Source organism: Myotis daubentonii, chromosome X (genome assembly GCF_963259705.1).
Source record: "Myotis daubentonii chromosome X, mMyoDau2.1, whole genome shotgun sequence".
NCBI lineage: Eukaryota > Metazoa > Chordata > Mammalia > Chiroptera > Vespertilionidae > Myotis > Myotis daubentonii.
The window spans coordinates 137,319,226-137,334,768 of record NC_081861.1 but is presented as its reverse complement, the minus strand read 5'-3'; the positions used below and the strand labels follow the sequence as shown (position 1 = coordinate 137,334,768).

The 15,543-nt window shown below is 54.7% G+C and overlaps 1 protein-coding gene and 1 long non-coding RNA gene across 3 annotated transcripts in view; both read left to right on the top strand.

Moving 5' to 3' along the window:
* Positions 1–15,543, top strand: part of LOC132224201 (uncharacterized) — a 232,173-nt gene that overhangs the window by 38,750 nt on the left and 177,880 nt on the right. The gene's annotated exons all lie outside the window — the stretch shown is intronic.
* WWC3 (WWC family member 3) overlaps positions 13,478–15,543 on the top strand; it is a 111,206-nt gene continuing 109,140 nt past the window's right edge. The window contains exon 1 of one of the 2 annotated variants that reach the window (XM_059679301.1): positions 13,478–14,121. In XM_059679301.1, coding sequence (XP_059535284.1) covers positions 13,850–14,121 — 272 coding nt within the window. In that variant the 5' untranslated portion in view covers positions 13,478–13,849. The remainder of the gene's footprint in view (positions 14,122–15,543) is intronic. The other variant, XM_059679302.1, reaches the window with a different exon arrangement.

Below are 15,543 nucleotides of genomic sequence, written 5' to 3'. Positions count from 1 at the left end.
ACAGAAAAAATAGCGACAACAGCAAACGCTGACTAGCACGTGGGAAAACCAGACCATTCACACATTAGTAGTAAACTGTAAAACTGTATGACCACTCCCGTCTTGGTGGGTCCATGTCATAGCTTCTATTCTTTTGATGGTATTAAAACCCCAGCCCTCAGCCTGGCCAGTGTGGCTCAATGATTGTGTGTCGACCTATGAACCTGGAGGTCACAGTTTGATTCCTGGTCAGAGCTCATGCCTGGGTTGTGGGCTCGATCCCCAGTGTAGGGTGTGCAGGAGGCAGCCGATCCATGATTCTCTCTCATCATTGATGTTTCTCTCTCTCTCTCTCTCTCTCTCTCTCTCTCTCTCTCTCTCTCTCTTCTCTCTCTCTCTCTCTCTCTCTCTCTCTCTTCTCTCTCTCTCTCTCTCTCTCTCTCTCTCTCTCTCTCTCTCTCTCCGTTCCTCTTTGAAATCAATAAAATATATATATATATATATATATATAAAAAACAGCCCTGACAGGTTTGGCTCAGTGGATAGAGCATCGGCCTGCGGACTGAAGGGCCCCGGGTTCGATTCCGGTCAAGGGCATGTACCTTGGTTGCGGGCACATCCCCAGTTGGGGGTGTGTGCAGGAGGCAGCTGGTCGATGTTTCTCTCTCATTGATGTTTCTAACTCTCTATCCCTCTCCCTTCCTCTCTGTAAAAAATCAATAAAATATATTAAAAAACCCCAGCCCTCAGTAGTGAGGGGCTATATTCGGATGCAGTTCCCTTCTGACCCAGGAGAGTGACGCTTCTCCCTGGCTAGTTGGTGTATTTCATATTCGTGTTGTATTTTATTCAACATGTCTGTGTATTTGTGGAAATCCGAGGGCATGGGATGCATTACTCGGCCCGCCCAATTGCCAGAACTGAACGCTGCAGCCTGTTTCCAATTATTTAATATTATAAATAATGCTGCGATGAATATCCTTGCCCATTCATCTTTAGGCACATCTCTGGTTATTTGCCTTGGACGGCAGCCTAGAAGTGGTCAGAGCATGAGCATTTTTAAGGTGTTTGATATATATCCCGTCCCCTTGCCAACCCCGAAGAATGCCCGCTTCACATTCCTGCGAATTCCTGTTCCCCTGCACCCTCGCTGACATTCGGGAACTTTTACAAAAGATCCCATTTAGTTAGGGGAAAAGCCAGGCGTGAGAACAGTGCTTTTTACATTTGAGCTGGTCAGGAAAAAAATCAAATGAGGAATAAAAGTGTGTGACGCGTGAAAATGACATGACATCCGCGTTGCAGTGTCAATAAAGCCAGTTTTATTGGCGCACAAACGTTTCCATTCCCTTGTACACTGCCTGTGGCTGTTTTCAAGCGGCAGTGGCAGATGAGTAGCTTCTACAGAGGCCTGTGGCCGCCACACCTGAGATATCCACAATCTGACCGTTTTCAGGAAAGGTTTGCTAACCGTGGCTTTAGATCAACTCAGCCCTCAGCCCACGCACAGATATGTTGTGATGTAGTCAGACAGTGGTCCTCACCATCGCTGGGACCAAGTGAACGAAACTGCACACAGCAGGAATGAATCTCACAAACACGAGTTGGAAGAAGCCAGGCCCTGGATGGTGTGGCTCAGTGGATAGAGCACCAGCCTGTGGACTGTAGAGCCCTGGGTTTGATTCCAGACAAGGGCATGTACTTTGGTTGCAGGCTCGATCCCTGGCCCTGGTTAGGGGGCATGCAAGAAGCAACCAATCTATGTGTCTCTCTCACATTGATGTTTCTCTCTCTCTGTCTCTCCCCTCCCTTCCACTCTGTCTAAAAATCAGTGGAAAATATCCTCCAGTGAGGATTTAAAAAAGAAAGTAACTAATTGAGTTTAAAAAAAAAGAAAAAAGAAGCCAGATACAAAAAATACGGTCGTATGCATCTTGTTGATAGAACATTTCAAAACAGGCATTACTGACTATGCTAAGAGAGACTGGGAGGGTGGTACCCTGTGGGGGACAGTCAATGACCCAGAGAGGCCTTGAGGGGGCACTGCGAGTCCTGACCTGGGCGCCCCTGAGATGGGCAGGTTCACTTGGTGAAAATTCACTGAGGCCCAGACATGTCTGTGCATTTACCTGTAGGTACGATATGCTTCAACCAAACTTACAGAAAGGAGACACAGTGATGGGGTGGGGGGCGCCCCTCGGCCACATCAAAGCCAGCCGCAATCTCTTCTGTCTTTCCTCACTTTCTGTTTCTAAGTTCTTCTGTACCTCAGCTTCCATTGCTTTCCTCTCCTCCCCCCGCCGCCCCTCCCCCCCCCCCCGCATTAGGGGAGGAACCCCCTAGGAACCCCTCTGGGTGCTGGCAGACCCGTCCTGTGATGGCCAGGAAGCAGGTTGGTGCGATACAGGGCTATACATTTGTCACAGATAGTTATGCTGTGTAACAAATCACCTCCCGAACCAATGGCTTAAACCACAGGATTTAAAAAGAAAATATTTTTATTGATTTCAGAGAGGAAGGGAGAGGGAGAGAAAGATAAAAACATCAATGATGAGAGAGAATCATGGATCGGCTGCCTCCTGCACGCCCCACACCAGGGACTGAACCCGCAACCCGGGCCTGTGCCCTGACCGGGAATGGAACCCTGACCTCCTGGTTCATAGGTCGGTGCTCAACCACTGAGCCACACTGGCCGGGCTAAGCAACAGTATTTTATTGTTTGCCTGTGACTCTGTGGGTCAGGCGGGGCTCAGCTAAGTGAGGCTTCTGCTCCGTGTGGAATCCGCTGCAGCCATTCACTGGGCCGCATGGCCGTCCAGGATGGAAGGTGCAAGAAGCCAGCGTTTGGCTCCTCGGTGCTCCCTCTCACGTGGCTCCTTGGCGGCCTTGAGCACGGGGGTCTCAGAGTAATCCGGCTTCTTCCATGGCGGTTGACTTCCTGGAGTAAGAGTGTGAAAGTGCCAGGCCCTAGCCGGTGTGGCTCAGTGGATAGAGCGTTGGCCTGTGGACTGAAGGGTGCCGGGTTCGATTCTGGTCAAGGGCATGTACCTCAGTTGCAGTCTCCTCCCGGGCTCAGACCCTGGTCGGGGTTCATGCAGGAGGCAACCAATGGATGCGTTTTCTTTCACATAGATGTTTCTCTCTGTCTTTCCCTCTCTCTTCCACTCTCCCTAAAAATCAATGGAAAAATATCCTCGGGTGAGGATTGAAGGGAAAAAAAAAAAAGAATGTGAACGTGCCAGTTCTCTTAAGCCTGAGATGGGAGTCCTGGGACATCACCTCCTCCACACTGGATCGGGCAAACAAGGCACAACGTGTGCTCATTCAACGGGAGGCAACCAGACTCCCTTCCTGGATATGAGCGACAGAAATGCATCTGTGACCTCCTGTAACCCACCCCGGATTTCATCTGCTGGAGCTTCCACCTCCTGGGGCCCTGGGCCCCCCACCCCCATGTTATGGGAGATTTCTTTCTTTTTTTAATATATTTTTTATTGATTAAGATATTACATATGTGTCCTTATCCCCACGTTACCCCCACCCCCCACTCATGCCCTCACCCCCCCCTGCCCCCCGTTGTCCGTGTCCATTGAGGGAGATTTCCATGGACCCATTAACGTGCCGAGTTTATGTCCCAATCACCCAAGTGCCATTTGCATGAACTCAGTAACAAATACACACATCATTCAATACTTTGTAGGGACAGTTTATGGAACTAATTGAACTGGAACCTGTCAGCTTTTCATTTAAAATAAATAAACGCTGCGATGTAGTCTGCTGAGCGTGAAACTCAAGCAACACAACATTACCATGAGAGCTGGCTGTTACCTGAGCTCGGCCCGGCCCGATGCTCCCCCAGCCTTAATGTGCCTGGGAATGACCCGGGGCTCTGCTTAAAAAGCACATTGTGATTCTGGAGGTGTGGGGCGAGGCCCGGCCCTGCTGCTCTGTGGGCCGCGGAGTGTGACGCTCCCCACGTTGGGCACAGTCAGAGCACATTGTAATTCAGTCGCTCAGAGCTCAGCCCCTTGCAAAGCACACACTGGTGCAAAGGGCCACTGGGTAAATTGGCTCCGAGTTAAGCTGGTCGTTTATAGGGCACATAAATCAGCCAGGTAGGGATGAAATAATGTATTCAGATGACAACCACACACACACACGCACACACACACACACACACACGTGCGCGCACACGCACGCACACACACGCACACACGTGCGCACGCACGCACGCACACACACGCACATGCACGCGCACACACGCACACACACGCACATGCACGCACGCGCGCACACACACGCACGCACACGCGCACACACGCACATACACGCGCGCGCACGCACACACTGTAAATGGATGAGAACGTGACAAGGGCAGAAAATTAGATTCAGGTTCGTGCACGAAGCCAGAAAGGCAAGCACTTTAGCAGGAATGCAAGTTGAATCATATCAGACCTTATCAGCTCCGAGCAGGCTCTGGAGGGCCCAGCGCGGTCTCTGAGCTTAGGTGGAATTTATTTGATAAACAATATTGGTATTTGATCATATTATTGACATAGGGTTGCAAAGATGGACTTGTGATTTTTTTTAAAAAAGTAAGCACCATAATTTGGACTAAGTGGCGACTACACCTCTCAAAAGTGGTGTGTGTGTATGCACAAAAAATGATTTAGTCATTTGATAAATTGATAGTCAACTTTTACAAATTTGATAGTCAACTTATTTAAGTTACACATTCAGATGCCTAGTTTCTCTTTAAACATTTAAGTTCAGCCTAGAAACTTTATGATTATTCTTGTTGCTTTCAAGTCTAGCAAATAACAGCAACCACTTTTAAGGGGCCTTTGGAAAATACTTGATCCCAGTTGCAAACTTCAGTAATTAAACACTTCCATGAATTTTATTTTATTTTATTTTTTAAAATATTTTTTTATTGATTCCAGAGAAGAGCGGAGAGGGAGAGATAAGAAACATCAATGATGAGAGAGAATCACTGATTGGCTGCCTCCTACACGCCCTCCATAGGGGATCGAGCCCACAACCCAGGCATGTGCCCTGACCGGGATTCGAACCTCGACCCCCTGGCTCACAGGTCGTCGCTCAACCACTGAGCCACACTGGCCGGGCCACTTCCATGAATTTTAAATTGCAAACTCTTGGTGTACTGCACTCGGTTCTCTTCTTAATCACTTTCATGGTCCCAATTAACAAATACACTCCCAAGTATGCAAACCACTTCTAAACCTAATAGATTAAATTTATATAGTGCAACTTAGTTCTCTTCAAATGTGCCACTATTGTATATAAAATTCGTTTTCAATTAAAATCACAAGTGTAGGGGGTGGGGGGCAATGGGGGGATAAGAACAATTGTGTATTACCTTAAACAAAGAAATTTTTTAAAAAATAAAATCACAAGTGTAGCCCAACTGGCGTGGCTCAGTGGTTGAGTGTTGACCTATGAACCAGGTGGTTAGGGTTCAATTCCCGGTCAGGGCACGGTTCCAGGTCAGGGCACATGCTCAGGCTGCAGGCTCGATGTCCAGTGGGGGCTGTGCCGGAGGCAGCTGACCAGTGCTTCTCTCTCCCTCTCCCTTCCTCTCCGAAATGAATACAAATAGAGTTTTTTAAAAATCACAAGTTTATACTCATTACCCAATTAGACGTTTGCAATGGCTCCCGAAGCTCAGAAAGTCTTTGAAATTGACAAACGCACACAGTCAGGCGCACATTCCTTCTCCACCTCAGAGGGCAGCCCTCCAGCTTGATTGCCTGAACCGCTCCTGTACTTTTCCTACGCCCCCTGCAGCTGGGCGTCCCCCAGTGCGAAGGCAGTCACCGTCCCATGACTGGCCTGCACACGCATCCTGGACTGGGCTGGCCCCCGGCTAGATTCTTTGTCAGTGACCCTAATGGACCACTTGAGGCCTATTAATGATTGCTGTGTCCACAGAGCTATGCTTCCCAGGAGGTGGGTTCGGGACCCTGACCTCAGGTTTAAGCTGCACGCCTTATCGATCCTTCTGTGTACCCAGGCACATTGCAGGACTGGCCCCTCGATGGGATTTGGTATTTCTGTGGTTCTCAAACTATGTACTTTCCCTCTAGCTCTAAAGACCTTTGCACTCCAAGAATCCAAGATACCCTTTTATCTGCTAAGAAGACCTTGGAATCCATGGAATCTTTCTAGATGCTTTGATGAGATTGGGTTTGGGTCTTAGGGCAGAGTTGCCTCATAGCTCGTGCTGTTTTCTTCCTGAGAGGGACGTCATGTTGACTTGTCTTTCTTCTGGCGAGTGTAGCAGGAGCACGTACGTTTGGGATAAGGATCATGTACCTTTGGAATGTTCCAAATTCCACACTAGTCCCCACCCCCACCCCATCCCTGCTTAGGTCCTGATGATGAGGCCTCGTGAATGCGATCGATGCTCTTTTATTTTTAAAAAAATATATGTTTATTGATTTCCAAGAGGAAGGGAGAGGGAAAGAGAGATAGAAACATCAATGATGAGAGAGAATCATGGATCAGCTGCCTCCTGCGCTTCCCCCAACTGGGGATGGAGCCACAACCCAGGCAAGTGCCCTTGACCAGAATCAAACCTGGAACCGCAGGCCGATGCTCTAGCTACTGAGCCAAATCAGCTGGGGCCAATCAATGCTCTTTTAAAAGGGACCTCCCGCCCTAACTGGTTTGGCTCAGTGGATAGAGCATTGGCCTGCGGACTCAAGGGTCCCAGGTTCGATTCCGGTCAAGGGCATGTACCTTGGTTGTGGGCACATCCCCAGTGGGGAGTGTGCAGGAGGCAGCTGATCGATGTTTCTCTCTCATTGATGTTTCTAACTCTCTATCCCTCTCCCTTCCTCTCTGTAAAAATTCAATAAAAATATATTTTAACAAATAAAAGGGACCTCCCAGGGCTCCCTCACCCCTTCCACTATGCGACCCGGAAAAGGGTCCTCAGCCGGCCATGCTGGCACCTTGATCTTGGACTTCCCGCCTCCAGGACTACGAGAAATAAATTCGTTGTTGATAAGCCAGCCATGTGTGCGGTATGTTGTGCAAGCAACCTAGACGGACTAAGACAGGCCCCATGTTCTCGTTTGCACTGCAAAACGTACCCCCCAAAACTATGCAGCTGGTCCCGAGTGGGGGCCCCAGGAAAACCAGGCAAAAATCAAACGTTGCTTCCAGCGTGCTTGGCCTGGGGCTGGCTCTTGGCCCGTTTCTGCTTCTGTGCCAGGTGAGCCTGGCTGAACGTCATGGACACATGGCCTAAAGCCGAGTGGCAAACAGATCCAGGCTCTTTTTTTTTTTTTTAAGGCAGCAGTTAGCTTCCTCATTTTCTTTATGTATTTATTTTTATTGGTTTTCAGAGAGAGGAGGAGGGAGAGGGAGAGAGAGAAACATTGAGGTAAGAGGGAAACAGGGAGATGGAGAGGGAGAAACACTGAGGTAAGAGGGAAACATCGATCAGCCGCTTCCTGACACCTCCCACAAGGGAACCAGCTCCAAACCCCGGGCATGTGCCCTGACTGGAAATCGAACCAGCAACGGGATGATGCCCAATCACCTGAGCCCACTGGCCAGGGCCAGATCTGGGCTCTTCAATGTGCGTATGTGGAGCGAGTGTGGGCGTTTGCTGTGTCGCGGGCAGGGTTTGGCACCTGTTAGCTGGAAAATATGCCCGACTGATTATGAGGTGGAGCAGCGAGAGCTCTACCCAGATGGCTCTTTGAATCAATCTGTTCAAACCTCTTTTTTTACATGCCCCCCATCCCCTACCCCCTCTGTGTGTAAGACAGCGCTTCGCCAAGGCATGGGGCTGGGCTGGGCCTTGCAGTAGCGCGCCCCCCCTCCCCGGCCATGCCCCTGCTGCTGGTCCACGCACCATGCTGTGAGCAGGATGGGGCCTAGAAACAGAGCAGCTGGTGATGGAGTCAGAAGTGTCACCCTGACCCGGCTGCGGAGGGCCCAGACATTGGGCCAAAGGCGACTCTGGGCGCGTCTGCGAGGGCGTTCCTGGGTGGGCTGGGCCTTCAGATCAGTAGCCTAAGGACAGCAGAGGTGGGTGGGCCTCGTCTGATCAGTGGAAGGTCTGATTAAAACAGCAATATCCCCTCTCCCACCACTGAGGGCCTGGCTGCTGGAGCCAGGCGTCTGTGTTCTCCCGCCTTTGGACTTGAACTGAGGCATCCGTTCTTCTGGGTCTCAGCCTCCTGGCCTTGGGCTGGAACTACGCCATCGGCTATCCTGGGTCTCCAGTTTGCTGACTGCAGGTCTTGGGACTTGTCAGCCTCCAGGATCACGTAGGCAAATTCCTTATGATGAATACACATAGGCGCGCACACACACACACACACATGCACACGCCCTGTTGCCTCTGTTTCTCCGGAGAACCCTCACCACTACGGAGGTCCGATGGGATAGCCGAGTAGTGGATGCCAGTAGACCCCCTCCCTCCGGTTCTGACAACTAAAAACGTCTCCAGACCCTGCCAGATGTTCCCTGGGGGCCACAGCCGCTCCGCTCGACAAGCGCTGATATATGACCTCCGTCCCGGGTTGTTGCTCTCGGATCTAGGGAGGTTACATGTGTTCCAGAACGGTTCCATTCATGCTACAGAAGAGACTCATTTATAACGCGAGTGTCATCAAATGAAAAAAAAAAGTTAATGACCCAGAGACCGCTCGGCTGTGTCTGCCGAAGCCTCCTGCTCGTCTCTGTAGGCCCGAGCCTTCCAAGCTGCTCCGCTTGGCCCGGGAAGCAGAGGTCTGCAGTTTAAGAATCTGTTTTTGCAAATACACAGGGGACCAGAGGCAGAATCCCACACAGGAGAGGATGCAGCCAGGAGGAAGCGTGTTGGAGGAGGCTGGCTCATGGCAGCTGCGTCTTCCCGAAATGATGGTTGGCCTGGAATCCATTTCCAATTGGCTCGCAGCATTGTGTTGACTGTAACCCATGGGCTGGGAAGGGAAAGGAGTAAAAATGTAGCTACGGGAGCGCAGACTGGAGAGGAAGGAAGTGGGTGACTAGAGTATTCTAAGTTTGGGAGGGAAATTGCTCTACCATTTTTTTAAACCTGAGTTGGAGTAACCCAGGTGCAAATGGAGTCCGCCTACATCACGATGGCCTTGACCCGACTCCAAGGACATCGCTTTGCTTGGAGAAGCGGACACAGCGCAGGCGAGAGCAGGGCCATGGACCAAATGCAGGCTGCCTGGCTCAGCCCCAGTGCCCTGTGTCTCTGCTGAGCGGACCATTAGGAAAGAGAAAAACACTTCACCTCAGGATGGGCCGCCTCCACACAAATCAAGGAAGTCCCATTTGAGGGAAGTGCTCCCAAACTCCCCGTCCTCACATCAGGTCTAAACAAAGCCTTTTCCCAGCACAAGTCAATAAGCGTCTAAGTTAAAGAGATCATGGCGTGAAGCGAAGGCTCCAGGCACAACCGCGACCCTTCCCCAGGCCAGCCCCTGAGCCCGGAGCGGTGTGGGCTTAGGTTACTCTTCCTTCGCAGTCCCTAGGCCGCAAGGCGGGGATGAGCGAGCATCGTATGGAAGCTCCTCCCAAGAGCGCGCATTTGCATTAATCAAATGCTGTCCCCGAAGCGCCCAGAACCGAGTCATTAGTCCAGCATTTGAAGAATGCCAAACAATGAGCCATTTCTTCTTCAGGCCCAATCGGCCCATTTCCGTTTCCCTCTTAGCACTTGTACAGAATCACCCAATGTGTCACTTCCTAGAACACGCGATTGTTTACACAAGTAAGCGAGGCTTCTCCGGCAGGATTTATGTCTCTCCTTTCGGACGCGATGATTGCCATTTCAGACGCCATGGTTGCCACCTCCACGGCGCCCCCTCTGCTAGGAGCCGCTCAAGCCCCGTGTGCGCGCAGCTTGTACCTTCCTCTTGGAAACAAAGGCTCCCCTTTGGGGAGAGGGGCGGGGAGCGAAGGCCGAATCTAATTGAGAGTAAAATTCTTCAGACTCTGCGCTCGCCGGTCTGGCATGCGAGGAGTGTGTTGGATTTGCTCCTTAACAAGCATCTTAAAGAAACTGTTCTGCGAGGGGATTTCCCAGAGGGTCCGCGCGGAGGACAAGTATTTGCGTCTCGATTACCGAGGGCCCAAGTGGGTTTTTCCTGCGCCGCTTTTTCCATCAGAAATCTGGGTGGGAGGAGAGGTCGCTGCAATGTTTGTGCTTTTGTTGTTGGCGAGGCTGAGGTTTTAACACGGGGGCCATAAAGAATGCATACTTGTGCGCTCGGCTAAGACCGAAGATTCCTTCCCCACAGTGCTTTGTGCGCGCATGTGCTTTCTGTCCAACAGGGAAAGCCCCGCTTGCCTGTAAGAAAGACGGGCCTTCTTCTCCCTAACAATGAACACCGCGCACGCGGCTCCCTAACTTGCCGCAGAGCTGGGGAGCCGAGTCCCTTCACCCCCAACCAACTTCTCTTCCACCCCAACCCCCTGCACCGGTCTTTAGGGGCAATCAGCAGCTGCCTGCACAAACACTCCAAGTCAAAAGGACGCATGGTGCAATAGACAGGCCTCGGCCCCCCCCCCCCCCCCCCCCCAGTTCTGGCCTCTTCCCAGTCGGCTGGCTTCAGGAAGATGAATGCAACGGGCCTCCTTCGCTTTATCTGAGCCCCAGCGGCCCAGGGCTGTGGAGAAAGCTTCTTCCGTGAGGGTCTCCGATCTCTCCTCTCAGGCAGGCGTGTCACTCTGCTGGGTTCGCTATTCGGGTGCAAATGCCGCTAGAGATACAGTAGATGTTGTTATGATGATCAAACCATTCATATTTGCTAAGTGCCTGGGAGGGAGCCAGTGCGCGCAGCCCGCTCCCTTAGGTCAGGCCTCCTCGAAGCTGTGCCTGCCGCGGGGTTCTCAGGAGAGGGAGGGAATGGGGTGCCGACTGATGGAGGCCTGGGAGGCAGGCTGGGGCAGGGAGGAGCTAGCAAAGCCAGGGTGGCCAGGGCAGCTCTGGAGTGTGAGGTGCACTAGCGGGTGTCTCACCGAGGCAAGGGGGCTGGGCTGTCAAAGCGCAGAAGGGTCCCTGGGGGGTGGGCGGTCGCCTGAGACATCTGTCAGCCAAGGCTAATCCTCTGAAAGGCTGCAGCCCCAGCCAAGGAGAGCTGGGTGGGGCGCCGCATCTGTTATGCAAATCAACGAGTGTTTGATGACAGCAGCTCCACGTGCCAGGAATAAGGGCTCAGAACTGGGAAATCCGGAGACCTGAGCCTCAGTTTCCTCATCCAAGAAGGCTTCCTTTCGGTCTCACGAGGCCTCCAGAGCCCCCAATTTGAGCTTGGGACCCTGGCTGCGTCTGTAGACAGGTCACAGTCCTAAGTGCCTATTTCTTTGTCTCCTCGCAGACTCAGGCGGTGGGGTGGGCACCAACTGTCCTGTTCTCTACAGCACCCCAGCACCAGCACGATGCCTGCACGTAGTAGGTCTGCGGTGCATCCTCGCTGCCAGGCTGAACGACTACCTCACCCGTGTCCCCCTCAGGGAAAGGCCTCAGCTCCTAATGGATGGACCTTCCCCCAGCCCTTACTCTTGACTGCTACTTTTCCTCTTGCCCTTCCTCCCCTGAGCGGGTGTTCTTTCTCTCCACCTCCCCCCGCAGAGGCTGGCCGTCCTCCCACACGCTCCGGCCCCATTCAGGGCCATCTCCAGCGGGAGCGCCCAGATTTGTGACATTGTGAGATGATATGATGCCTGGGAGGGCCAGGAGGCCGCTGCAGCCAGGCGGTGTAGGGTGGTGAGATGTGTGTGGTGGGGGGCGGGGCAGGGAGCGAGGGGAAAAGAAGGCAGTGGCAGTCCTTTGGGCCGTAAATCATGCCAGTCGGCATGGAAGGTGTCAGAGCTGGGGGCACTCTGTATTGGGCATTCCCTGCAACTGAAAATCACCAAGTATTTGCTTTTTTGATACTCGCCCCACTCTCCCATGGCCAGTTCATAACCGCGCAGGTTGCACTAAAAGGACTCCGGTCATGGCATTTCCGGCATAAAACATGCGGGTGGGGGCAGGTACGTGGTGGGAGGAGGGGAGGAGAGGCCCTCCTTGGATGCGTCCCCCTGAGCAGTTTCCATGCCTTCGAATTCTTCTGTTTAAAAACAATGTTCCCCTTCTAAGAGTGATATGATCATTTGACATACAATTTGGAAGGTAAATGATTTTTTAAAAATTCCTCCCCCTAAAGGAATGCAAATGACTGCGAGCATTTTGGACCGGTTCCCTCTAGTCTCTTCTCCTGTGTATCTCCGTTTGGATACCTGTTAGGGTTTTTAAAAAATATATGTCTTTATTCATTTCAGAGAGGAAGGGAGAGGGAGATAGAAACATCAATGATGAGATTCATGGATCGGCTGCCTCTTGCACATGCCCTACTGGGGTCGAGCCCACAACCCAGGCATATGCTCTAACTGGGAATCGAACGGTGACCCCCTGGTTCCTGGGTGGACACCCAGCCCCTCAGCCACACTGGGCCCTGTTAAGTTTTTTACTAGATCGTTTTGCATCACTGTTAATAGTGTTTTATAACCTCCCTGATATTGTCCTGACATTAAGTCTTCCGGCCAGGGATCTGCAGTACTAAGTGGTTGGGGGGCTTTGGAGCCAGAGAGAACCCCAAGTTCGGACTTCAGTTTCCCCCGCTATGAGCTGTGAGTGGAACATGAATTATCATTGAGGTTTCATGTTTTCGGAGTGGAACTGGCTTGCTCCCCAGCCGACTTGGGTCTGCGCTCAGACTATGGATTCCTCCAGTCAGAAACACTCAGGGCAGTGCAAGGGGCCCGGCCCAGAGCGGGGACTCCGGACAAGCGCTCCGAGGCTCTCCGAGGACACCAAGTGGCCACCTGCCCAGCTCCCCGCCCCACCCAGGAGGACCGGGCCTCGGGCTCCTCCTCCCCTACTCGCCCCCTCGGGCTCCCCTCGGGGCTTTACCCGCATTCGCGAGACCAGCTTGCTATTAGGGAGACCCCAGGGCACAGCTCCCTCGCACCCCAAGAAGGCAGAGGCGAGGACCCAGGCCCCGGGGACTGGGTGAAGTGAGGTGACCGCCCTGTCCCCCCGGGAATTGTTTGGGCCCCAAGGAGTCAGCCTAGACAGGCCGCGCCTGCAGCCCGGGTGGGGCACCGTCCTCGCGGCCCCCCCTCCCCTCCGCGGTGGCCCGGGGGCGGACGGACGCGGTGGCGCCCATCCTGGCCCCCGTGCGGTTTCCCGGGGAGGCTGGACGAGGTGGTGCAGCGGGAGGGGAACGGGAGGGGAGAGGGAGGAGCGCGGGGCATGGGGGGAGGAGTGTGAGGGATGGGGGGAAAAAGAGCCGCCGGCCGGGTCGGAGGAGGAGAAGCTGCGCACCGGGTGGGGGCTGAGGGTAGAGGAGCGGAGCGGATCGCAGAGCGGCCCCGAGGGAGACCGGAGGCGGAGCGGCCGGCGGAGATGGAAGGCGCTGCAGCGGGCCTGGGAACGGAGCAGGAGGGGGCGGGGCCGAGGGCGGGAAGGGGGCGTGGCCTGCCGTTGCCCCGCCCCTCCCGGCCGAGCCGCGCTGAGGAACGAAGATGGCCGGGCGCGCCGCGGGAACCGAGGAGTCACCCGCAGCCGCGGTGGCCGCCGCTCCGGGACTGTGACTCTCCGCGCGACAGCGACTCGCACGACCCGGACCGAGCGGGCCGGCTGCGCGCACGGCCACGCGCCGGACCCGCGGGCGGCGGGCGGGCGCCGGGGCACGGGCGCCCGGCGGAGGATGCACCGGGCGCGGCGGGCGGCTCCCCGCGGCCGCCCCCGCTCCTCGGGCCCCGGGCCTTAGTGCTGGCGGAGGAGGCGTCGCGCGCGGGGCGGCCGGGCGGCGGCGGGGCCCGCGCCGTCATGCCGTGGCTGAGCGGCGGCCGCCGGCGGCGGCGGGGCCAGGCGCGCGAGGCCCCGCGGGAGCCGCCGTCCGTGCCGACCCCGCGGGAGCCGCCGCCGCCCGCCGCGCCCGCCGCGCCCGCGCCCCCCGCGCCCTCCGCGCCGCTGCGGGCCCGCGAGAGCGCCGAGCTGCCGCTGCCCGCCGGCTGGGAGGAGGCGCGCGACTACGACGGCCGCGTCTTCTACATCGACCACAACACGCGCCAGACGTCGTGGATCGACCCCCGAGACCGGTAAGGGCGCCGGCGCGGGGCCCGGGCCGGCCCCCGGATGCCCCATCCCGGAGGCTCGGGGACGGGCTCGGGGACCCCGGGAGGTCCCCGGATCGGGGCGACGAGCAGGGCGCCCCCACGTCCCCATCCCCGGGGCCCCGGCTGAGGATCGAGGCACCACCTCTCCCGGCTTCGGGCCCCGGAGCGCGGAACCCCGGCCTCCTCCCGGCCCCCGCCGCGGCGGACACACGGACTGGGTTCCCTCACGTCACCCGGTGACCGGCGCCTGGGAGCTGGGCGCCTGGAATTTCCTCTCCCGGGGCTGACGGATGGCCCTCTTTTCCTTTTTCCGCCGCGGCCTCGCCCATCCCCGCCGGGCCGCTGCGGCCCACCGCCCCCGGCGTCGCCCCGCCAGCACCCCGGCCCCGCGGTGGCCGGAGGAGCTGTCACCTTGGAGCACAGACTCGCGCCCAGCTGGCCGGTGCGGGCTCCCTGTCGGGCGGGCTCAGCCTGGTTTCCATCCAGGGACCGCTGCCAGGCGGGACACCTCCGGGGTTCCCAGGTCTTGGGGTTCGGGAGAGCCTCTTCCCAGCTGTGATGGGTAGTTACTCTCTAGCGCCTGAAACATTGAGTTAAAATCCTGATTGAAACAGCCTTGTGTACTGCGGCCAGAAGGGAGTATGATTAGACCCAGATGCTTGTGGAAGAAACGAAAAACAAGAGTTGAATTTTAGCTTTCCCCTTTGTGCAAGCGATGAATAGGGCACTAGGTTGTCTTATTATTCATGCAAATAAGCCGTATGGAGTCAAACACGAATTCTTGCATGTCATTAAGTCCCCGGAATGGTGCTTTTCTTGAACCTTTTCAATGGTTCAGCTGCTTTTGCTGAGATGCATTTTTCATGGGCTTGGGAATTCTGGTGAAACCGAGTGTTTCCCGCGGTTATCTGATATCTTGTCCTGTCTGGAGCAAATTTTGTCCGCGGCCCGAGTGCCAGAAAGGAAACACTCTGGGCTTCCCAGTGATTTTAAGACTTGAAAAGGCCAAGTGTGGTGACATCGCGCCTGCTTCCGCCTACCTGCCCAGGAAAGGCAGCGCTGCATGGCACTGGCGCTGGAAAATAAACTTGCAGGAGGGAAGCCGCTTGAATTATTGTTTGAAGAGTTTTTCTGGGTTCGGATAGGGAAAAGCAAAACAAAGCCCAACAAAGCAAAAGCGTTGTGGCGCCCTAACATTGCAAACCCTGGACTCAGAAACGTAGGTAGTCCTGGCACAGTTTTATGGGTTAAAAGGATGCTTAGTTATTTTGAAAATCAGGTGAGATCATATTATAATTTTAACCAGAGGCCAGAGCCACAGCTGTTTGATCAAGCCTTGGATGGTTCTGGAATTGCTAGAACTGCCTGGAATGTGGTGCCCTTTTATGCTGTGTGTGTGTGTGT